Source organism: Scyliorhinus torazame, chromosome 19 (assembly GCF_047496885.1).
Source record: "Scyliorhinus torazame isolate Kashiwa2021f chromosome 19, sScyTor2.1, whole genome shotgun sequence".
Classification (NCBI taxonomy): Eukaryota; Metazoa; Chordata; class Chondrichthyes; order Carcharhiniformes; family Scyliorhinidae; genus Scyliorhinus; species Scyliorhinus torazame.
In genome coordinates this window covers 92,203,463-92,228,649 of record NC_092725.1, presented here as the reverse complement: position 1 = coordinate 92,228,649, position 25,187 = coordinate 92,203,463, and the positions used below count along the sequence as shown (strand labels likewise).

Genomic DNA, 25,187 nt, shown 5'->3' with positions numbered 1-25,187 from the left:
TCTCTGCCCGATGCCAGCTCTGAAATCCCCCGTCCATCTTTCCTGGGACAAACCGATGGTTATCCCTGATCGGGGACCACACCGAGGCTCCCATCGCTCCCCTATGTCGTCTCCACTGCCCCCACATCTTTAACGTTGCTGCCACCACCGGGCTCGTGGTGTACCTTGTCGGCGAGAGCGGCAGCGGTGCTGTCACCAGCGCCCCCAGGCTCGTTCCTTTGCAGGACACCATCTCCAACCTCTTCCACATCACCCTCTCTCCCTCCATCACCCACTTACGGATCATCGCCACGTTGGCTGCCCAGTAGTAGCCACCCAGATTCGGCAACGCCAACCCTCCTCTATCTCTGCTACGCTCCAGGAACCCCCTCCTTACACTCGGGGTCTTGCTCGCCCACACAAATCCCATAATGCTCCTGCTTACCCTCTTAAAGAAGGCCTTGGTAATCACAATTGGGAGGCATTGGAATACAAAAAGAAACCTCGGGCGAACCACCATTTTAATCGACTGTACCCTGCCCGCCAGCGAGAGTGGCAACATGTCCCACCTTTTAAAGTCCTCCTCCATTGTTCCACCAGCCGCGTCAAATTAAGTTTGTGCAGTGCCCTCCAGCTCCTAGCTACCTGAATCCCCAAGTATCGAAAGCTCCTTTCCGCCCTCCTCAATGGTAGGTCGTCTATCCCTCTTCCCTGATCCCCCGGCTGCACCACAAAGAGCTCACTCTTTCCCACATTGAGCTTATAGCCCGAGAAGTCTCCAAACTCCCTTAGGATCTGCATGACCTCCACCATCCCGTCCACTGGATCTGTCACATACAGCAACAAGTCGTCTGCGTACAGTGACACTCGATGTTCCTCTCCCCCCTCGGACCACCCCCCTCCATTTCCCTGATTCCCTTAACGCCATGGCCAAAGGTTCAATTGCTAATGCAAACAGCAGAGGGTACAGGGGGCACCCCTGCCTCGTCCCTCGGCACAGCCGGAAATACTCCGACCTCCGCCGGTTCATGACCACACTCGCCACCGGGGCTCTGTACAGGAGCTTAACCCAACTAATAAACCCTCCCCCGAACCCAAACGTCCTCAACACTTCCCAGAGGTACTCCCACTCTACTCGGTCAAAGGCCTTCTCCGCGTCCATGGCTGCCACAATCTCTGCCTCTCCCTCCACCGATGGCATCATTATCACATATAGGAGCCTTCGCACATTGGTATTTAGCTGCCTGTCCTTTACGAATCCCGTCTGGTCCTCGTGAATCACCCCCGGGACACAGTCCTCAATTCTCGTAGCCAACATTTTTGCCAGCAATTTAGCATCTACGTTGAGGAGCGAGATCTGTCTATACGACCCGCATTGCAGTGGGTCTTTATCCCGCTTCAAGATCAAAGAGATCGTCGCCTCTGACATTGTCGGGGGCAGGGTCCCCCCTCCCTTGCTTCATTGAAGGACCTTACCAGCAACGGGGCTAACAGGTCTACATACTTCCTATAAAACACCACCGGGAACCCATCCGGCCCCGGGGCCTTCCCCGCCTGCATGCTCCCCAGTCCTTTAACCAGCTCCTCCACCCCAATGGGCGCCCCCAAACCAGCCACCACCTGCTCCTCCACCCTCGGGAACCCCAGTTGGTCCAAGAATCGTCGCATCCCCTCTTTTCCCCCTGGGGGCTGGGACCTCTACAGCTCCTCGTAAAAGGCCTTAAATGCCTCATTCACTTTCACCGCACTCCGCACCGTAGTTCCCTGCCATCCTTGACTCCACCTATTTCCCTCGCTGCCATCCTCTTACGGAGCTGATGTGCCAGCATCTGACTCGCCTTCTCCCCATATTCATATATCGCCCCCTGTGCCTTCCTCCACTGTGCCTCTGCCTTCCCTGTGGTCAACAGGTTGAACTCCGTCTGGAGACTTCGTCTCTCCCTGAGTAGTCCCTCATCAGGAGCCTCTGCATAGCTCCTGTCCACCCTTAAAATCTCCCCCACTAACGTCTCCCCTTCCCTGCCCTCTCTCTTCACCCTGTGAGCCCTGATGGAGATGAACTCTCCCCTGACCACCGCCTTCAGCGCCTCCCATGCTACCCCCACCTGCACCTCCCCGTTGTCGTTGGCCTCCAGATACCTTTCAATACACCCCCGCATCCTCCCGCACATTTCCTCGCCTGCCAGAAGTCCCACATCCAACCGCCACAACGGGCGTTGGTCCCTCTCTTCTCCCAACTCCAGTTCCACCCAGTGCGGGGCGTGGTCTGAAATGGCTATGGCCGAATACTCCATTCCCTCCACTTTCGGGATCAATGCCCTGCCCAAAACAAAAACATCTATCCGGGAGTAGGCCTTATGTACATGGGAGAAAAAATAAAATTCTCTGGCCAAAGGCCTGGCAAATCTCCACGGATCTACTCCCCCCATCTGATCCATAAACCCCCTGAGCACCTTGGCCGCCGCCGGCCTCTTCCCCGTCCTAGATCTGGAACGATCTAATGCTGGGTCCAACACCGTGTTGAAATCCCCCCCCATTATCAAGCTCCCTACCTCCAGGTCTGGAATACGCCCCAACATCCGTTTCATGAAACCAGCATCGTCCCAGTTCAGGGCGTATACATTTATCAATACCACCTCCGTCCCCTGCAACCTACCGCTCACCATCACGTATCGGCCTCCATTGTCCGCTACTATGTTCTTGGCCTCAAACGACACCCGCTTCCCCACCAGTATTGCCACCCCTCTATTCTTCGCATCCAGACCCGAATGGAACACCTGTCCTACCCATCCCTTCCTTAACCTGACCTGATCTGCCACCTTCAGATGTGTCTCCTGAAGCATGACGACGTCTGCCTTCAGTCCCTTTAGGTGCGCGAATACTCGGGCCCTCTTAACCGGCCCGTTTAGGCCTCTCACATTCCACGTGATCAGCCGGATTGGGGGGCTACCCCCACCCACCCCCACCCCCCGCCGACTAGACATCTCCTATCTTAGGCCAGTCACGTGCCCGGGCCTCCCGCACCCTCCAGTCCCCCCGACGGGGAACCCCCGCCCCGACCACCTCTTCCATTTTCAGTTCCACCTTGGCCAGTGCAGAAGCAACCCTATTGTCTCCCCCCCTTCCCTCCCCCCCCCCCCTTCCCCGCTCGATCCGCATCTAGGTCTTTTGCTCCCCCCATACTACTTCCGTGAGTCAGCTGACTTCTGCTGACCCCGGCTTCCCCCGCCTTCCCGTTGATCTCCCCGTGTGGGAGTCTCTCCTCCTCTTTACCTTTCTCCATCCCCCCCCCCTCCCTAGCGTGGGAAAAAGCCCGCACTTTCCTGAGCCAGCCCCGCCCCCTGTGGCGCAGCTCCTGTTGCGGCCTTATCCCAGTTCCCCCATCCCCGAGTCTCACCTCCCTCCAGCACCGACGCCCACATTTCCCACTATCTCGTCAACAGAAATTTTTTTTTAACAAGAACTCTTCCCACATCCCCCTCCATCATCCCACCCATGAAACATTCTTTACCCATATTTACAACCCCGTATACTGCCAACATCCCCCCCACAACCACATCCCCTCAGTTCGAGTCCAATTTTTCCGTTTGGATAAAGGGCCAAGCCTTTTCTGGCGTTTCGAAATAGTGGTGTCGGACCTGATACGTGACCCACAGTCGCGCAGGCTGCAGCATTCCGAACCTGACACTTTTTTTGTGCAGCACCGCCTTGGCCCGGTTGAAGCCAGCTCTCCTCTTTGCCACCTCCACACTCCAGTCCTGGTAGACTTGGATCACCACATTCTCCCATCTACTGCTCCGCACCTTCTTGGCCCATCTCAGGACACTTTCTTTGCCCGCGAAGCGATGGAACCTCGCCACTATCGCCCTTGGCGGTTCATCAGCCCTGGGTCTCCTCGCCAGGACCCGGTGAGCTCCTTCCAGCTCCAGGGGGGTCGGAGAGACCTCCGCACCCATCAGCGAATGGAGCATCGTGCTCACTTACGCCCCGGCATCAGCTCCCTCCACTCCTTCGTGGAGACCCAGAATCCGGAGATACTTCCTCCTCGACCTGTTCTCCAGGACCTCGAGTCTCTCGGCTCACCTCCTGTGCACCGCCTTGTGCGCCTCCATCTTTACCGCCACGCCCAGGATCTTGTCCTCGTTCTCATTAGTTTTATCCTTCACCTCACGGAGCTCCACCGCCTGGGCCTTCTGGGTCTCCTTCAGCCCCTCGATCGCCAACAGCATTGGCGCCAGCTCCTCCTTTTTAAGCTCCTCCACACAGCGCCTGAGGAATTCCTGCTGGTCCGGCCCCCATGCTGCTCGATCTCCGCCCTCCGCCATCTTGTTTTTTCCTCCTCGTTTTTGACGCTGCTCCAAAGCCTTTTTCTCCGACGCTCCACCGCTAACCCCTGCCATACAACGTAAGGGGGACCTTACTTCACCTTCCCACACGGGATTCAATCAAAAAATTTCCATTGGGGCTCCTCTGGAGAGCCCTAAAGTCCGTGATAGCGGGAACTGCCGAAATGTGCGGCTTAGCTCCGCATCACCGCAACTGGAAGTCCGTTATGCGCTTCCCTTCTAATATTGTGGAAGATCCATCCACATATATCTTTATGGGTTCGCACGTGTCTGTGTGCTTGGGGCTCTGGGTTGAACTGCCTATCTTTCTGGGGGGTGTTTTAGCAATAAAGAGGCCTGAGTTGTGGTGTGGAGATATAATTTCACATTCATGGGGGGTTCCGGGTACTGTAAGTTGTCGGCTAAAAAAGTGTGGGCCTTTGTCCTTTTAACAGTGATGTCCCGTCCCTGCAAAAGAAAGGTCCATCTGGCTGCTCTTATCTGACTAACTGTACCGTCTTTTAGTCGTCCATCCAGTAAAAGTTGGGTGGGGGTGTGTTCCTTGAGGATGGTGATGGGGTTCAGTCCAGTAATGTACGAAAAATACTGTACATCCAGAATACTGCGAGCAGGTGCCTCTAAAAATCTCTGCTCCACAGCATCTAAAACTCTGGAGGTGTAAGCCACGGGCCTTAACTGTTCGTGCCGTTCCTGAAGGAGCACGGCCGAAAGGGTGAGGTCTTTGCTTGCTTCCTCTATAGCGTAAGGGGAAAGCGGGTCTGGAACTTGTAGTGCGGGGGCTGCTATGAGTGCTTGCTTCAACGCATCCACAGCATCCGTATGCTGCGGAAGCCATTCCCAGGGGGCTCCTTTCTTTAGGAGGTCTGAGAGGGGTGCTGCCTTGCTGGCAAAACTGTCAATGTGGTTTCGCAGTAGCCAACCAGTCGTAAAAACGACCGGAGGGCTGAATCGTTCTGGTGAAGGGGCAATTTAGCAATCGAGTCAATCCTTTTATGCTCGATCTCGCGTTTACCATGTGTGATAATTGTACCCAAATATATCACCTTATCTTCCAAAATCTGGGCCTTTTTGGGGTTAACTTTACAACCAATTGAATGTAAGAGTTCCAGGAGTTCGGACAGAAGCTCAATGTGCTCTTCCTTGGTGTCTGTCTGCAGTAGTAGGTCGTCTACGTACTGGACCAGACATTCGGGGCGAGAAAATTTGGCTAAACCATTTGCCAGCTGTCGGTGGAAAATGGAGGGGAGTTGTGGAATCCTTGTGGAAGGCATGTCCACGTGTACTGTTGGTTTTTAAAGGTGACGGCAAATTTGTACTGGCACGCCTTTGCCAATGGAATAGACCAGAATCCATTACTGATGTCCAAAACCGTAAAGAATCGGGAATTGAGTCCCTGCTTGAGCATGGTCTCGGGATTTGTGGCTACTGTGGGGGCTGCTGCGGGGGTGACTTTGTTGAGTTCCCGGTAATCGATGGTCAGTCGCCATGATCCATCGGGCTTTCTCACTGGCCAAATCGGGGCATTATTAGTGGAGGCTACTGATCTAAGTACGCCCTGCTCTAATAAGCTTTCGATTACTTTTGCGATTTCTCCCTCTGCCTCTTGGGGAAATCCATACTGTTTCTGGGGTCTAGGGTCAGGTCCTGTGATTTGTTCGGAGCCAGTCATCCGCCCACAGTCGTGCTTGTGGGTCGCGAATGCTGTCCTGTTTTTCTGTAACACTGCCCTAACCTGCTTGTCCGTACTAAGCGTGGTCGGGTTAAACCAAAATTCGCCTACTGCGCTAATTTTGTTGGCGTATTCTCCTATGTTGAGCGATGCAGGGACTCTTGCAGACTTTGCCATTTTCCAGACACACTGGTTGACTGGATCAAATGATAGATTGTGGAAATTCATGAAGTCTATTCCCAGAATGTGTTCTGCTGTGTGGGCAGGTCAACTAAAACTACGGGGTGCTTGGTGGTGATGTTGCCGATTTGAATGGGTACAGGGGCTGTGATGTGTCTCTGCTGTGAGTAGCCTGTAAAGCCGCTGAGGGTGATAGTGGCTGTAGTGGGCCATGTGTCGTTTTGGAACATGTGGAGGAATTTATTGTGGTGCGGGACCCTCCTGTGTCCCACAGAAACTCGATGGGCTGTCCCCAGATTTTTGCTGTCGTCCGGACCTATCCCAAAGGGTGTCGCAGACCCAACTGGGGGAGCCCGAGCACCGTCAGTCCGTTCCGTTCAGGTCCGTCTGATCTGAACGGGTGCTCACACTATGTATGGGCTCTGTCTTATTCTTACTTAGAGTGTCTGCTGGGCTCTCTGTGGCTTTCGTGGAGCATTACATTCCCTTGCAAAGTGTCCCAACTGTCCACAGTTGTAACACTCCTGTGACTTTTGTGGGGGGCTGTTCTGTCCTTCATTTACCCATGCGGGGTTCTGGTGTGTTTTAGCTGCTTGTATGTCTGCGTTTGCCTGCTTTTCTTTGGGATTTTTAACTGCGGGTTTGCTTTGTACAGACTGCTCCCAGGTGCGGGACAATCTTTTTACGACCCATTTCTCGTTATGAGCCTCCTCTGAGGGATCATAATTCGCGCAAGCTTTTTGTCCTGTTTCTGTGGCATGGGAGATAAGGGTGCGGGTCCATTTGGTCATGTTGTCTGGGGACAAATGGGCGTGGTCTAAGTCTCCAAAAACTGCTGCAAAGTGGATCCACAGGCGTCCAGCAAACGCTGTGGGGTGCTCGGTTTTCTTTTGCCTGCATTTATTGAGGCCATCTACGGGGTCACCCCGGTTATACCCGATCGCGTCTAGGACCGCGGTATGCATTTCTGCAAGGGTGCCTCCTCCTACATTCTGTGGGTCGGGAAGGGCTGCTACGACTGAAGGGTCTAAACTTAAAACTGTGAGCTTTACATGCTCTCGCTCATCCAGGCCGTACATGGTCGCCTGCTGCTTTACTCTGGCAAAGAAATGGTGGGGGTCTGAGGTGGGGAGGAACGGTTTGATTTTATCGCATGCATCCCGTAATTGGGTTACTGTTAAGGGGGTAGTAAACAAAAATTCCGTGTCGTCCGATGTGGCTGTGCGGTGGGTGGTTACTGGGTTCATTGGAGCCTGAACTATCTGCTCTGTGGGGGGTTGGGGCGCTTTTCTCTTTTGGGGCTTTCCCTGCGCACATGTTCCCTGAACATATCTCTGCGCTGTTTCATTTAACCCTTCCCAATCAGGGCCGTCTTCCTCATCTAATTTTGCTCCAAAGGTTTCCTGGAATCCTTTTTGGACTGAAAGCAGCGATTGCAGCTCTGCAATCTGCTTCCGGCACTTTGCTTGGTCTAGTGAGCTTTGTCTTTGCTCCGTGGTGGCAGCATGGAGTGCTCTTAACGCTGCCTTCAGGTCACTACACTGCCTCTGCAATGCTTCCACCTGCTTCTCGGTTTCTTCTCGTACCAGGACTGCACGTTGCGTGTCCTGATAGGCCTTTTCATACTGGGACTGCAAGCTGCTTAAGTGCGCCAGACAAGATTGGTGAGCCCTTTTGGCATCATCCACCTCTCTGTCTTTTGCTGCCAACTTCCTCCTTAACTCTAAGTTCTCTCTTTCTACTTCACTAACATTGACCTTACTCATTCGATGTATGCCTTCTACCTCTTTCCGGAGAATCTTAACGACCTCACCTGTGCCTCGCAACAGTGCCAAGCAGGACACGATTGCCATCGGCTTGCGAGCTTTCCCTAAGCTCTTCTTGTGGATCTTGCTCAGGGTTCTCCCACCAAGTACGTCCTATACTCCCGGGACCTGTTTCCTCATTGCTACAGAATTTGCTCCAAAGGGGCATCTTTTCCCTTTGAGGTGCTTCCTGATTTTTTTCCTCCCATTCGGGACATTGTCCTACTCTGCTGCTGCTGGTCGCTGCGACCGCAAATTCCTGCATTGCCATCTTTCTTGTCCGAATGCTTCTTTTAAATTTGGAACAGGGGAGCTAAGGCGGTGCTGTAAATACGGGTACGGCTTTCGCTAATTTCCGAAGTACAAACTCCCAACAGTTTTGTCGCAACAAAAAATCTATCAGTTTACCGTATAGCCCTGTTAGTTACGCATGCATACACACACTTCCGAATTATGAGGATTGGTCAGAACTGCTTGAACACTTGTGGTGTTCCCAATTGGATCTCTAATTCAAATTTTTGGGTTCTCCCGGAGTGGTTAAGCCACTTTTAGTTCGGGTCCAGTCAGAATGCCGCCAGTAATATGTTGCTAACGTTTGGTTGGTTCACTTGGCTCTGTTTTATAACCTTTGCTCTCAAGTCGCCAGGTATCTTTATGATACCACCACGAGGTTCAAGTTCGAGTAATGACCAATAACTCAATACACCGATTAGTAAGATTTAAATCAAAGCACATTTATTATACACAGTAATTGCTACTCATGCACAAATTCTACGTCTAAGCTACTTCTACGACTAACAGGCCTGTACTTAACTTCGGACTGGCCCACCAGGTCAGGGGAACAAATGGCCTTTCGTTCGGGTTCTGAGCCTGCGGGATTCGAAGTTGGTACGGATTGATAGCTAGGAGCGCCTATCTCGTAGCGTGCGTTGACTTAAGACTTGCGATCTCTCGGCGGCCGTTGGACCGGTCACGGTCAATGTTGGTTTGCGTTTCTGGGTGACCCAGTCAAGAAGAAGAGGGGCAATGTGAACTTGTGGCTTAACTTTATAGTCCCCAGGGGCTTCCCGCCTTTCGGGGCGGATCCTGTACCTGGTTCTAGGTGATTGGACTTTGTTCCAATCGCTTGGTTCGATTTCTCCAATACTGGAGCGGTTCCCTGATCGATGGGCGGTCTTGAGGTGTCCGTTAACCTCTTTTGTGTTGGCTCCTGCTGGCGCCGGGGAGTCTGGCTTAGTTTTGTTTGTCCCAAATGTTGCTATTGTTCCCGGGGATTGCTCATTAGTATGTAGATGGCTGCTACATTATTATGCTGATGGTCGCTGGTATCGATGCTGTCTGGGTTTCTGCAGAGTTAAATACACAGCAAACCTGCACCTGCTGGTTTCTGCCTGTGTTGGCTGAATTTCCCTTCAGCCTTTGCCGTTCGCTATTTTAAATCGGGACTTGGCCAACTCAGGTGGCTACAATACAGTCCCACCTCACTGCTGAACGGGGATGCCAAAATACTGGCCAAGATTCTAGCCAAAAGGCTAGAAGACTGCGTGCCAGAGGTGGTCGCAGAGGACCAGACGGGCTTTATCAAAGTTAGACAGCTTACATCCAACATTAGGCACCTACTGAACGTAATAATGACCCCCTCCGGGGAGAGAACACCAGAGCTGATCGTCTCCCTAGATGCAGAAAAGGCCTTCGACAGAGTCGAATGGAAATACCTCATAGAGGTACTGGAGGGGTTCGGGCTTGGAACAGGATTCACCTCCTGGGTAAAACTCCTATACAACGCTTCCATGGCGAGTGTACGGACCAACAATACCAACTCCCGATTCTTCCAGCTGCACAGGGGCACCAGACAAGGATGCCCACTGTCCCCGCTGCTGTTCGTTCTAGCGATCGAACCACTAGCAATTGCGCTCAGAGCAACAAAAAGCTGGAGGGAGTTCCTAAGGGGAGGCAGAGAGGACAGAGTCTCACTCTATGCAGATGACCCGCTCCTCTACATTTCGGATCCACAGAGCAGCGTGGACGGAATCATCGCGCTCCTAAAAGAGTTTGGCGCCTTCTCGGGCTACAAACTCAACATGAGCAAAAGCAAGATCTTCCCGGTACACCCACAAGTAGGTGGGGCAGCAGTAACGGGATTGCCGTTTAAACAAGCCTGACACAAATTCCGCTACATGGGGATCCAAATAGCCCACGACTGGAAAGGGATCCACAAATGGAACCTCACCAGTCTGAGAGGAAGTAAAAAAGGACCTGCAAAGAGGTAACACACTCCAACTCTCCCTCACGGGGAGAGTCCAGACGATCAAAATGAATGTGCTGCCCAGGTACCTCTTCCTATTCAGATCCATCCCGATCTTCATCCCCAAGGCCTTTTTCAAAGCACCAGACAAACTAATCATAGCGTTCATATGGGGGGGGGGGGGGGGAGAAGAATGCTAGGATCCCAAACAAGGTCTTACAAAAAACAAAATCCAGTGGGGGGCTAGCCCTCCCAAACCTACAATTCTACCACTGGGCGGCCACGGCTGAGCATGTAAGGGGTTGGATCAGAAGCCGAATGGGTGCGCGCAGAGGAGGCCTCCTGCAGGGGGACCTCCCTCCGGGCCCTCGCCACGGTGGCACTCCCATCCCCACCCAAAAAACACTCCAGCAGCCTGGTGGTAACAGCCACCCTCCAGTCCTGGAACCAACTACGGCAGCAATTTGGCCTGACCAGAATGTCGGGTAAAGCTCCCATCTGCAACAACCATAGGTTCACGCCAGCACTGACTGACGCCACCTTCAAAAGGTGGGGACAGGACAGAGGGACACTGACAGTCAGGGACCTATACATACAGCAGGATCGCAACACTGGGCGAACTGACAGAGAAATTCCAGCTAGCCAGGGGGAACGAGCTAAGGTACCTGCAACTAAAAAACTTCCTACGAAAGGAGACAAGGACATACCCACAACCACCACGACAGACATTACTGGAAGACTGGACGCAAGCATACGAGATAAAGAAAACTAGCGGCATGTATGACTGACTGGTAAAAGGGGCCGACACCGTACTGGATGCAACAAGAATGAAGTGGGAGGAGGACCTGGGGATTGAAATAGGGTGGGGACTCTGGAGCGAAGCACTGCATAGGGTCAACTCCACCTCCACGTGTGCAAGGCTCAGCCTGACGCAACTAAAAGTGGTACACAGAGCCCACTTAACAAGAACTAGTATGAGTAGGTTCTTCCCGGAAGTGGAGGACAGATGTGAACGGTGCCAAGGAGGCCCGGCCAACCAAGCCCACATGTTCTGGTCTTGTCCCAGACTTGCAGGGTACTGGACAGCCTTCTTCGAGGCAATGTCCAAAGTGGTGGGGATGAGGGTGGAGCCATGCCCGAAAGTGACAGTCTTCGGGGTTTCAGACCAGCCAGATCTATTCCTGGGGAGGAGGGCGGACGCCCTTGCCTTTGCCTCCCTGATCGCCCGCCGTAGAATCCTGTTCGGCTGGCGGTCAGCAGCACCACCCAAAGCTGCAGACTGGCTGTCCAACCTCTCAGAATCTCTCCAAATGGAGAAAATCGAATACGCCATCCGAGGGTCAGACGACGGCTTCCACAGAACGTGGGAGCCATTCACCCAATTGTTCCGGGGCCTGTTTGTGGCCAACAAACAAGCAGAAGAATAGCCAGGTAGCCAAGAAACAGGGGAAAGTAGCCAAAGCATGAGAGTGAGAGATAGACCGGGGGGGGGGGGGAAGACAACAGCTAAATCTAAGAGGAAGGAAAGGCGAACCACAGGGGGGGAGGGGCAGAAGCGGGGGAAGGAGGGGTAGAGGGGAAGAGACGGGGAACAATAGAGGAGAGCCAGGGAGGGGGAAGGGGAGGCAGGGAAATGTTAACAAACTTGGCATCCACAGAAACAGAGAAGACGGGAGGACCGCTGAAGTGGAAGTGAGCACGAGATGACAACAGCAGAGAAATCCGTCTGGGAGAAGCAAGGGACAACACCACAAACAGATGCCTACTTATGTGTGGAAATAATTTTGCCAAGTGTACAGAGCTGCTGCTGTTGAGCGGGGGCATAATACCACTCGTCGACTTTCTCGCGGAAAATTAAAATGTCAGCAGCAGCAGCGACCCATAGGGGGGGTGGGTGAGTGTTCCGTCATGATGGTGTGGGAAGACTGAGGCGTGTGGGGTAACGTCTAGTTAATTGCTATTGTATATTCTCTTTCTGCACTATGTTAATGTTCACTCTATTTTGTTGTGTTAGTATTATTACTATTGTTTATTATGAAAAATTTTGCAAAACTTTAATAAAAATATATTTTTAAAAAATCTTTGAGGTACCTCAATGTGGCCATGCAACATTTGTGAAGTATGAAAGATGCCTTGTAAATGTAACTAAATCTTAATTTTTATCTTATTTATTTGATAGCTGCAGAGAGCAGGCTGGATGAGAAAGCATTCCAGTGGCAGGTTCACAATGGAAATCAATGGCTGGATATAGCCCATGATGAGATAATTGAAGCACAGTACACATTGCCGACATCAGAAGGAATACATCTCCACACCGCTCAACATGGGTAAGCACGGCCCAAAGGCGTTACCAGTAGCACATCCTGAAGAAATCCCAATTTTTTTTTAGATTTGTTTATGGAATGCAAGTTTCACTGGCAAAATTAGAATTGTACTCCGAATTAGCACTTAGTTCCAATCCTTAAAATGTTCAAAATGATATTGGGGTGTAACAAAATAGATAGTGAGAAACTGTTGGCACTGGCAGGAGGTCAGTAAGCATGTTAATTTATGGTAATTTGCAATAAAGCTGAGTATGGGAGGAGGTGAAGAGAAATCCTTTTGATGCAGGGAGTTGTTCTGATCTGGAATGTGGGGCGGGATTCTCCGCAATCGGCGCGATGTCCGCCGACCGGCGCCAAAAACGGCGCGAATCAGTCTGGCATCGCGCCGCCCCAAAGGTGCGGAAGTCTCCGCATCTTGAGGGGCCGAGCCCTCACCTTGAGGGGCTAGGCCCGCGCCGGACTGATTTCCGCCCCGCCAGCTGGCGGGAAAGGCCTTTGGTGTCCCGCCAGCTGGCGCAAAACTGACTTTGCCGGGCGGCGCATACGCGGGAGCGTCAGCGGCCGCTCACGGCATCCCCGCGCATGCGCAGTGGAGGGGGTCTCTTCCGCCTCCGCCATGGTGGGGACCATGGCGAAGGCGGAAGGAAAAGAGTGCCCTCACGGCACAGGCCCGCCCGTGGATCGGTGGGCCCCGATCGCGGGCCAGGCCACCATGGGGGCACCCCCCGGGGCCAGATCGCCCCACGCCCCCCCCAGGACCCCGGAGCCCACCCGCGCCGCCTTGTCCCGCCGGTCAGAGAGGTGGTTTGATTCTCGCCGGCGGGACATGCATTCCAGCAGCGGGACTTCGGCCCATTGCGGGCTGGAGAATCGCCGGGGGGGGCCGCCAACCGGCGCAGTGCAATTCCCGCCCCCGCCGAATATCCGGTGCCGGAGAATTCGACAACCGGCAGGGTAGGATTCACACCAGCCCCCGGCGATTCTCCAACCCGGCGGGGGGTTGGAGAATCCCGCCCGTGATGTCTGAAAGTAGGAGAAAGCATCTTCAGTGATAACTTTCAAAAGGGAATTGGATAAATACTTGAAAAGGGGAAGATTTGCAGGGTTACCAGGAAAGTAGAAACATTAGATTAGGTCAAAGGTTTTAAGGAGCAGCTGAAAGGAGGAGTGAGTGGGAGAGAGAGGAAGATGTGTAGGGAGAGATTTCCTGAGCTTAGGACCTAGATAGCTGAAAGTATCTCATAGTCTCCCCGCAAGGGCAAGTACTTCGCCCAATGATGAGTCGAGTCAAATTGTGGATGTTCTTGAGGCCAGAATAATAGGAGCGCAGAGATCTCAGGGAGTTCTAGGAAATTACAGAGGTAGGGAGGTGGCACCATGGCAGTGGCTAGCACTGGTACCCCACAGCGCCAGGGATCCGGGTTCAATTCTGACCATGGATGACTGTGTGGAGTTTGCACGTTCTCCCCATGTCTGCATGGGTTTTCTCCGGGTGCTCTGGTTTCCTCCCACAGTCCAAAGATGTGCAGGTTCAGTGGATTGGCCGTGCTAAATTGTCCCTTAGCACCCAAAGGTTAGGTGGGGTTATGGAAATAGGTAGGGGGGGGGGGGAAGTGGGCCTAGTTAGGATGTTTCTTCGGAGGGTTGGTGCAAACTATATGGGCCGAATGGCATCCTTCTGCACTGTAGGGATTCTATGATTCTATGAAGGAAAGTGGGCAGAGAATTGTGTGGAGCATAAACACTCACAGTGAGTATTTGCGTCAAAAGATTTTGTATTGTACAATTCAATATCTTTTTGATCCCCTCATCCCCAGTCAATGAATTTCTGTTTGTCTCTGCTGCCTAGAGCAAGAGATTGACAAAGTGTCTGCAACCTGTTCTCACTGAGCCGTTCCCAGAAAGGTTACTCGGAATTAATGAAAGAAAATAAACAAACTTAACTTACAACAAAACCAAACTCTTGCAGATATTGAACATCAGAAATATGCAGCAGGTCAGGAGTATCTGACCAAGAGAGAAACATATGGGATTTTCCAGCCATTCTGGGATCCTCCAGTCCTGCCGACGGTGCCCCCTGATGCGGATTCCCCGGCGGAGGAGATGTGAACAATGGGTAACCCTGTTGACGGTGACAGTGCCGGAAGATTCTGCCACTGGACAATAGCGGACTGTCGTAAAACATGGCGTGGGGTTGGGAAATCCCATCCGTGAGTGAATGTTTCAGGTCAATGATTTTATTTCAGATCCGGGAGGAAAAGTGAGAAATATTAAGACTGTCCATCCTGGAACATCGGAGGTTAAGAGATGACTTAATTGAGATTTTCAAGATAATGAGAGATTTGGTAAATAGGAAAAGGCTTTTCCCTTGGGTGAGTGGGGCAATAAACAGTGGCCCTGGGTTTAAACTCACTGGCCTAGAGCAGAGATGAGGAGACATTCCTATAGTCTGAGAATTGCAGAGTTCTGGAACTTTCTAACTGGAAAGGTGGTAGAATCTGAATCCATAAGTAACTTGAAAAGAGAGTTGGACGGATAATGGAGGATGAGAAACTGACAGGGTTACAGAGAAAAGTGGGGGATGTGGGACTAATGGTTACTGCTGTTTCAAAGAGCTGGTACAGAAATGATGGGCTGAGTGGCCAGCTTTGATGCTGTAGGTATCAGTGAATATCGCCTGTTCTAACTGCACACATACTCTTGTCTCCCTGTTCGACCGTAGGACAATCTATCTCGACTTTAACAAGATGGCGATTGTTGGCAACAGTTTCAAACTACAAAGGCTGACCTTTTCACAGTCCCAACAAATGAACGAATACTGCTGGTATTTTCTGGATGATCATTTCTGGAGGGAATATGGAGTTCATGTAAGATGACAGAAGATTGGAATTGATTTAGCATTGAAGTGAATGCACTGTGCACCTGAGCTCACCGAATAAATGTTGCCTTTGTATAGAATATTGTTATTGATCTCTTTTGCCCTTGCAGAGGCATTAGGACATATTGATTATATCATTCATCTCGAATACAGGTACAAGAACTTGGAAACGTTGAATAATCTGGTTAATACCCAATATTAAATCAAGTCAATGAGATAATTTACAGACAATGAGTTACAGTTCTAATTGACAAATGAAAGAAAGAGCTTGCATTTATATATCTCCTGTCACAAGCTCAGGGCATCCCAAAACCCTTTCACAGCCAATTAGGTACCCTTGAAGTGCAGACACTGTTGAAATGCAGCAGCCGATTTGTGCAGAACAAAATCCCATTACACAAATATGGTAATGACCAGGGAATTTGTTTTTGTGATGTTGATGGAAGGATAAATATTGACCAGGATACAGGGGATAACTCTCCTAATCTTCGTCGACATGTTGCCATGGGATCTTTACCATCCATCTGAGAGAGCAAACAGGGCCTTGGTTCACGTTCTCATTTGAAAGATGGAAACTCTGACAGTGCGGCACTCCCTCAATACTGCACTAGAATGTCAACCTGGTGCTCAGGTTCTGGGAATGGGACTTGAACCTACAATCTCCTGATCCAAAGGCTGCAACCAAAAAACAGGAGGGTGGAGATAATCACAACTATCCTTTTAAAGAAGCAGCACAGGCAAAATGGACAGAATGGCTTCCTTCTGTACTGTAAGCTCCTATGATTTGGGGACTAGTACAGATAAATTTACTGGAAATCTGGATAAACACACAAGGCAAAACTTACAGATTCATGGAATCTTGAAAAATACAGCAGGGAAGGATACCATTCAACCCTGGCTGATAAAGAGTAATCCAGCCTAATCCTACTTCGAGTCCTTGGTCCATATCCTTGTAGCTGGTATTACTTCAGGTATATATCCAAGTACTTTTCAAATGTGATGAGGTTCTTTGTCTCTAATATCCTTTCAGGCAGCAAGTTCCAGGCTCCCAACACCCTCTGGTGAACAACTTTCTCTTCAACTCCCCACTAATCCACCTAATTAATCAATTATTTTAAATATCTCCTCCATGGTTATTGTTCTCCCCTGCTAGGGTAAAATAGGTTGTCCCTATTTTTTCTTATCTCGGGCCTGCTTTATGGACCTCATTTAAATCTGCCCTCAAGCTTCTCTGTTCCAAAGAAAACAACTTCAGCATAAGCAATCTTTTCTCATTGTTAAAACTTTCCATCCTGACAATATCTTTGTATATCTCCTCTGTGCCCTCTTGAGCCGGATCACATCCTTCCTAAAATCCTTCTTCTTCGACAATCCCTTGGGATTTAGGATGACTTGCTTCTAATCCGATTTGATGGGTTCTGAGGTGGCTGATAAATCCAATGCGCAATGTGCAGATTCAGCCACAGGTGGTGCCTGAGGTATTGGGTAGATAGGAGGTTTTTGCGCTCACTCTGTTGCGTCCAACTTGCCTCTTCATGTTCCCGATGAAGTCTCGATGTGCTTGGTTCCTTCCTGAATGAATCTTCTCCATTTTTGTCAGTCACAAGCCAGGGTCTCCCACGGGTCAGTGGGATGTTTGACCTTTTCAGAGATGATTTCAGGACATTCCTGAAGTGTTTCCGCTGTCTTCCTGGGAATTTCCTGCCACAACCAAGTTCCAAGTAGTTTCTCCTGGTGTCTGGTTTCAGGTATATGAACGGTCTGTCCTTCCCAGTGGAGCTGGTTTTGAGTGATTGATGCCTCAATGCTGGGTATGTTGGTTTGAGAGATGCTGTTTTCCTGGCCAGCCCATTTGGAGGATCTTGCAAAGGGCACACTGGTGGTACTTCTCCGGTGCTCTGATGTGCCTGCTGTTGCTTGTCAAAATCTCTCATATGGAAGCACAGAGATTACTGTGGCTCAGTAAACCATCACCTCGTAGAATTTACAGTGCAGAAGGGGGTCATATGACCCATCGAGCCTGCACCAGCTCTTGGAAAGAGGACCCTACTTAAGCCCATGCCTCCATCCTATCCCTGTAACCCCACCTAAACTTTTTGACACTAAGGGGCAATTTAGCATGGCAAATCTACCTAACCTGCACATCTTTGGGCTGTGGGAGGAAATCAGAGCACCCGGAGGAAACCCACGCAGACCAGGGGAGAAAATGCAAACTCCACACAGTCACCCGAGGTCAGAATTGAACCAGGAACTCTGGAGCTATGAGGCAGCAGTGCTAACCACCTTGCACAATGTAATGGGTTTGAGATCAAGACTTGGGTCATGTCATGCCAAATTCTAAGAATATAGAGGTTTCTTTAGGCCCCAAAATATTTTATCCTATTTATCGTATTTGAAGCATAACCACAATGCCTAAAAGTATCTATGAAACACTGATAATTGCCCAGAAATTAGTGTGTGTGTTACCTTATTCAATAGATAGTATGTTAGGAAAAAAATAGTTGAGGATGAAGGCAAGAATTTCTTCTTGCTCAACATGTTAGGAAATAATGGACTTAAATAGCAGCGTTACTCCTGAAATGATATCCGATTTCCATGTGGGAACTGTAGAAATTCACAGCATTAGAAGGAAGTTACGTAGCCTATGATTGTAACTGCACAATTCTCAGAATGTCATCCCATTTCCCATATCTCTCTATGTAGTTTAATTTTGTATAGAAAATGTTTGATGGATTCTATTCCTGCCGCTGTTTGTGCTGGGTGCATTCCATGTCCTAACATTCCATGTCCTCAATTCATATCAATAGTCATTGTATTTCATTGGTTGAGAAAGCTATTGCTGCAGACAATTTGCTGTACCTGCTGTAAGAATGGGTTCAATTTTCAGGTCTAAAGAAATGTTTCAAAAATGGAGATTGGGGTGCGCTGATTGATGGTAATAAGTTATAGAGAAGAAAATTAAGTTATTTACATAAATAGTCAGAAAGTAGCCGCAAAAATAAATATTTCACAAAGTATAAAACATTGGGAAGATTTCATGGATATGTATCAGATACAGCTAAAGTTAACTAAAGCCACAAGTGAATGCCACAAATATAACGCTTTAGAAATTCTGTTAGTGGCCAGAAAGACCAAGTAAGTCCTTTGAAAGATTCAGTACAATGGTTAGGATTGAGAGTAGGATATGGCTAAAATATAAATGTATATGTTTAGAATTCATTTTCACCATTGAAGATAATACAACGGTAGGTATAAATGCTTTCTGCATTGACTCCTTGAATGTAAATGTATAAATGGCCTTAGCTTAGTTTGAGGCTGAGGGGAGTCAGGGGTGGGGGTTTAATGGAATGGGGGAGGGGAGGGTTGCGTTTGTTGTAAATTGTAAAAATGTTGAAAATTTGTCAATAAAAATACTTTACAAAACAAAAGCTCAGTTTGAGGCACTGAAGATTGATCAGGTTGCTGAATCTGATAATGTTTAACATCTAATGTGGGAGAAAATCAGAGTGGTAACCATGTGAGCCATTAATTTAGCTGACTAATAGCTATTTGCAATCTGGGCTAGTCTGAATGGACTGGGGAAAGGGCTTGATGGTTTCACAGATGTGCCAAGCCCTGTTCATTGATATCTAGATATTAACATGCAAACAAGATTATGCCATTCAGCCACTTGAGCTTGTTCTATCATTATGGCTGATCTGTATCTTAACTCTATTTACGCAGTTTTGTTCCATATCTTGTTGGTAACGTGCTATAAACGCCATGTTTTAATAGGCTAGAATTTCATAATTAAACTGTTGCATAACAAACTTCTAGCGCTAATGATTCAGTAATACCTATTTTGAAATAAAATGTCAACTGCCACTAATATTTTTCACTTAAAAAAACATAGTTTTAGGCTCAAATAATTAATACATAGGAAAACAATGTAGTAGAAAATTGAGAAATTATATTGCGAGGGGTCAGGTAGAAGAGAGGGTGTGTGCGCAAAGTTGGGCAGAAAGAGAGGGTGTGCGCAAAGTTGGGCAGAAAGAGAGGGTGTGTGTGAGAGTGGGGAGGAAGAGAGGGTGTGTGTGTGAGAGTGGGGAGGAAGAGAGGGTGTGTGTGCGAGGGTGGGGAGGAAGAGAGGGTGTGTGTGCGAGGGATCGGGAGGAAGAGACGGTGTGTGTGCGAGGAGACAGAAGGAAGAGAGAGTGAGTGTGAGGAATCGGGAGGAAGAGAGGGTGTGTGTGTGAGAGAGGGAGTGCGTGAGAGTGAGCAGAAATGGTGTGTGTGTGAGAGTGGGCGAACAGGAGAGGGTGCGTGTGTGAGAGTGGGGAGGAGGAGAGGGTGTCTGCGCGAGGAATCCGAAGGAAGAGAGGGTGTGTGTGCGAGGGTGGGCAGAAAGAGAGGGTGTGTGTGTGAGAGAGGGAGTGCATGAGAGTGAGCAGAAATGGTGTGTGTGCGAGAGTGGGGAGGAAGAGAGGGTGTGTGTGCGAGGAATCATAAGGAAGAGAGAGTGAGTGCGAGGAATCGGGAGGAAGAGAGGGTGAGTGCGAGGGGGCGGGAGGAAGAGAGGGTGTGTGTGCGAGGGTGGGCAGAAAGAGAGGGTGCGTGCGGGAGAATGGGCACAATGGGTGTGTGCGTGAGAGTGGGCACAATGGGTGTGTGCGTGAGAGTGGGCAGAAAGGGTGTGCGTGAGAGTGGGCAGAAAGGGTGTGTGTGAGAGTGGGCACAATGGGTGTGTGCGTGAGAGTGGGCAGAAAGGGTGTGTGCGTGAGAGTGGGCAGAGAGGGTGCGTGAGAGTGGGCAGAAAGGATGTGTGTGTGAGAGTGGGCAGAAAGGGTGTATGCGTGAGAGTGGCAGAAAGGGTGTGTGCGTGAGAGTGGCAGAAAGAGAGGGTGCGTGCGTGAGAGTGGGCAGAAAGGGTATATGCGTGAGAGTGGCAGAAAGGGTGTGTGTGTGAGAGTGGGCAGAAAGAGAGGGTCCGTGCGTGAGAGTGGGCAGAAAGGGTGTGTGCGGGAGAGTGGGCAGAAAGAGAGGGTGTGTGCGTGAGAGTGGGCACAATGGGTGTGTGCGGGAGTGGGCACAATGGGTGCGTGCGTGAGAGTGGGCAGAAAGAGTGAGTGCGGGAGAGTGGGCAGAAAGGGAGTGTGCGGGAGAGTGGGCAGAAAGGGTGCGTGCGTGAGACTGGGCAGAAAGGGTGTGTGCGGGAGAGTGGGCAGAAAGGGTGCGTGCGTGAGACTGGGCAGAAAGGGTGTGTGCGGGACAGTGGGCACAATGGGTGTGTGCGTGAGAGTGGGCACATTGGGTGTGTGCAGGAGAGTGGGCACAATGGGTGTGTGCGGGAGTGGGCAGAAAGGGTGCGTGCGTGAGAGTGGGCAGAAAGGGTGAGTGCAGGAGAGTGGGCAGAAAGGGTGTGTGCAGGAGAGTGGGCACAATGGGTGTGTGCGTGAGTGGGCACATTGGGTGTGTGCGGGAGAGTGGGCAGAAAGGGTGTGTGCGTGAGAGTGGGTAGAAAGGGTGTGTGCAGGAGAGTGGGCACAATGGGTGTGTGCGTGAGAGTGGGCACATTGGGTGTGTGCGTGAGAGTGGGCACATTGGGTGTGTGCGTGAGAGTGGGCACATTGGGTGTGTGCGTGAGAGTGGGCACAATGGGTGTGTGCAGGACAGTGGGCAGAAAGGGTGTGTGCGGGAGAGTGGGCACAATGGGTGTTTGCGTGAGAGTGGGCACAATGGGTGTGTGCGTGAGAGTGGGCACAATGGGTGTGTGCGTGAGAGTGGGCAGAAAGGGTGTGTGCGGGAGAGTGGGCAGAAAGGGTGTGTGCGGGAGAGTGGGCACAATGGGTGTGTGCGGGAGAGTGGGCACAATGGGTGTGTGCGTGAGTGGGCACAATGGATGTGTGCGTGAGAGTGGGCACAATGGGTGTGTGCGGGAGAGTGGGCAGAAAGGGTGTGTGCGTGAGAGTGGGCAGAAAGGGTGTGTGTGTGAGAGTGGGCACAATGGGTGTGTGTGTGAGAGTGGGCAGAAAGGATGTGTGCGGGAGAGTGGGCAGAAAGAGAGGGTGTGTGCGGGAGAGTGGGCACAATGGGTGTGTGCGGGAGAGTGGGCACAATGGGTGTGCGTGAGTGGGCACAATGGGTGTGTGCGTGAGTGGGCACAATGGATGTGTGCGTGAGAGTGGGCACAATGGGTGTGTGCGGGAGAGTGGGCAGAAAGGGTGTGTGCGTGAGAGTGGGCAGAAAGGGTGTGTGTGTGAGAGTGGGCACAATGGGTGTGTGTGTGAGAGTGGGCACAATGGGTGTGTGCGTGAGAGTGGGCACAATGGGTGTGTGTGTGAGAGTGGGCACAATGGGTGTGTGCGAGGGTGGGGAAGAAGAGAGGGTGTGTGTGAGAGTGGGGAGGAGGAGAGGGTGTGCGCACGAGGGTGGGGAGGCAGAGAGGGTGTGTGTGCGAGGGTGGGGAGGAAGAGAGAGTGTGTGTGCAAGGAGTCAGAAGGAAGAGAGAGTGAGTGTGAGGGATCGGGAGGAATAGACGGTGTGCGTGCGAGAGGGGAGGAAGAGAGGTTATGTGTGCGAGGGTGGGCAGAAAGAGAGGGTGTGTGTGCGAGGGTGGGTAGGAACAGAGGGTGTGTGTGCGAGGGTGGGGAGGAAGAGAGGGTGTGTGTGCGAGGAATCAGAAGGAAGAGAGAGTGAGTGCGAGGGATCGGGAGGAAGAGAGGGTGTGTGTGCGAGGAATCAGAAGGAAGAGAGAGTGAGTGCTAGGTGTTGGGAGGAAGAGAGGGTGTGTGTCCGAAGATGGGCAGAAAGCGAGGGTGTGTGCGAGGGTGGGGAGGAAGAGAGGGTGAATGCGAGGGTGGGGAGAAAGAGAGAGTGAGTGCGAGGGTGGGGAGGAACAGAGGGTGCATGTGCGAGGAGTCAGAAGGAAGAGAGGGTGTGTGCGAGGGGGCGGGAGGAAGAGAGGGTGTGTGTGCGAGGAGTCAGAAGGAAGAGAAGGTGCGAGCGAGGGTGGGGAGGAAGAGTGAGTGAGTGTGAGGGATCGGGAGGAAGAGAGGGTGAGTGCGGGGGGTCGGGAGGAAGAGAGAGAGTGGGTGAGGGGAAGAGAAAGTGTGTGCCAGGATTGGGCTTTGTCTTTAGATCCCAGAGTGGGGTTGGGGGGGCGGAGGTGGTACTGAAAATGAAGCTGAGCAGGGGGCCTACCGACCTGTAAATCCGCCTCTGCTGGCTGGGAAATCGAGAACACTGGGCATGGCCTCAGGATAAGGAGTTGGCCATTTCGGACTGAGGACTAATGAAATATAATGACCCAATGACGATTGATGTGAATTGAGGACATGGAATGCTCCCAGCAGAAACTGTGGCAGGAATAAAATCCATCAAACATTTTAAATACAAAATTTAATTCCTTCACTCAAAAGGATGGGAATGTTGTGCATAACCATAAGCCCTCACTGAAATCCAATGTGTTTTGTGTTTCTTCACTCCAGGGCACTGGCAGCAAAACAGCAACCGTTAACAGTTCTGATATTGAATACCAATTCCAGATGGCTTCTCAAAATATCTATAGGTTTCAAGTCGGAAATTCAAGTTACACCATTAATTTCCCAGGTATGAAGATTGGTTAGTATGATTCATGTGGCACAGTGTTTACAGCCTGTACCTGTACCTGTATCTGGTATGTTAATATGACAGATCTTTCTCTTTTCTCCGTCACTTTTTTAGCAATGATTCAGACTAATGTTCAAACGGGTATGAAGAGAAAGGTCAGGAGGAGGTCACGGTTTACTCCAGCGACTCAGAATGCAAATCGGTTAGTACAGTTTCAAAGATGAGGGGCGGGGTCCTTCGTTTCTGAGACCAAGTGTTGACGCCAATGCAGAATCTGTGGACTTTTACAACAGAAAAGCCGGTGCCGCAGCTGGAGCGATTCCGATACCTTTGAGGGGCTAGCACCGGTGCCGCGTGGAACACAATCGATTCCAATGAAAAACGGTGCGGGATTCGCCGGGTCCGTGATTGACACTCGGGATGCTGACAAGCTGCAGCCGCACATAAACATTACAATCCCAACACACACTCATCCCAGCCAAGAAGATGGCACTGGTTGCACTGGAGCATGCCCATACAGCTGATGGGTCGGCTGGGGCCAGAGGGCACCCAAGGCGAATGTCCTGGGGGGACACCTATACGACCCGTGGCGCGAAGTCCAAAGTGGGCTGTTAGCAGTGTGCACAGCTGTATGGCTATCTTGCCGGCTGCAGCAATGGTGTTCCGACCCTAACAGCGACCCTCTCAAGGCGAACTTAATTTTCTCCATACAAAGAAAGCTAGCTATGTCCAATAGCCAGGTCTCCGACTTCGGGGGCTTTGAGCCCCTCCATGCCAATAGTATCCGTCTCCGGGCTACCAGGGAAGCAAAGGCCAGAACATCTGCCTCTCTCCTCCTGGATTCCCGGATCTTCCGACACCCCAAAAATTGCCACCTCTGGACCCAGCGCCACCCTTGTTTTTAAAACCTTGGACATGACGTCCGCAAACCCCTGCCAAAATCCCCTAAGCTTCGGACATGCCCAAAACATGTGGACATGGTTCACTGGTCCTCCCGCGTATTTTGTGTACCTGTCCTCCACCCCAAAGAATCTACTCAACCGTGCCACTGTCAAGTGAGCCCGGTGAACAACCTTAAATTGTATCAGGCTGAGCCTGGCACATGTTGCGGATGCGTTGACTCTACTCAACGCGTCTGCCCATAGACCATCCTCTATCTCACCTCCCAGCTCCTCCTCGCACTTGAGCTTCAGCTCCTTGGCCTGCGACTCCTCCGACCCCATAAGCTCCTGATAGATGTCCGAGGCGCTCCCCTCCCCTTCCCACCCTGTCCTGAATCCCCCTCAGCGGTAAGAGCAGGAAGGTTGACACCTGTTTACGAAGGAAGTCTCGCACCTGCAGATACCTGAATTCGTTTCCCCTCGCCAGCCCAAAGTTTTCCTCCAATGCCCTCATACTCAGAGCTCCCCTCTATGAACACATCTCCCATCCTCTCAATGCCCGCTCTCCACCATAACCGGAAACCCCCATCCATCCTCCCCGGGGCAAACCGGTGATTATCACAAATTGGGGCCCAGACCAATGCTCCCATTGCTCCCACATGCTGCCTCCACTGGACCCAAACTCTCAGGGCCGCCACCACCACGGGGCTGGTGGAGTGCCGTGCCAGCGGGAGCGGCAGAGGCGCAGTTACCAACGCCCCTAGACTGGTGCCCTTACAAGAAGCCGCCTCCATACGCACTCATGCCGACTCCCCCTCCCCCCCCCCACCTGATCATGGCTATATTAGTCGCCCAGTAATAGTTGCTAAAATTTGGCAGCGCCAGCCCACCCTCTCCCCCACTCCGCTCAAGCATCACCTTCCTTACCCGCGGGGTCTTGCCCGCAGACGAAGCCAATGATCACTCTGTTGACCCGCTCAAAAAGGATCGCGGAGACACTGAAATACAAACAGGAATCTCGGGAGAACCGTCATTTTCGCCGTTTGCATCCTCCCAGCCAGAGACAACGGAAACGCATCCAACTTCGAAAATCATCCTTCATTTGGTCCACTAGCCGGGCCAGATTCAATTTATGCAGCCGGTCCCATTCCCGCGCCACTTGGATGCCTAGGTACCTAAAACTTCCTCCTACTGACCTAATTGGCAGCTCTCCCAGTTGCCCCTCTTGTCCCCTCGCCTGAACCACAAACATCTCACTCTTTTCCATATTTAGCTTATACCCCTACAACCAGC

General features: G+C 51.2%; 1 protein-coding gene across 1 annotated transcript in view; it reads left to right on the top strand.

Annotated features, from left to right (window-relative positions):
* The window catches only part of LOC140396301 (uncharacterized), a 60,468-nt gene that overhangs the window by 11,642 nt on the left and 23,639 nt on the right, over positions 1-25,187 (top strand). The window contains exons 2-5 of the mRNA XM_072484760.1: positions 12,404-12,551; positions 15,271-15,415; positions 22,893-23,013; positions 23,128-23,215. Of these exons, the coding sequence (XP_072340861.1) occupies positions 12,404-12,551; positions 15,271-15,415; positions 22,893-23,013; positions 23,128-23,215 (502 nt within the window). The remainder of the gene's footprint in view (positions 1-12,403; positions 12,552-15,270; positions 15,416-22,892; positions 23,014-23,127; positions 23,216-25,187) is intronic.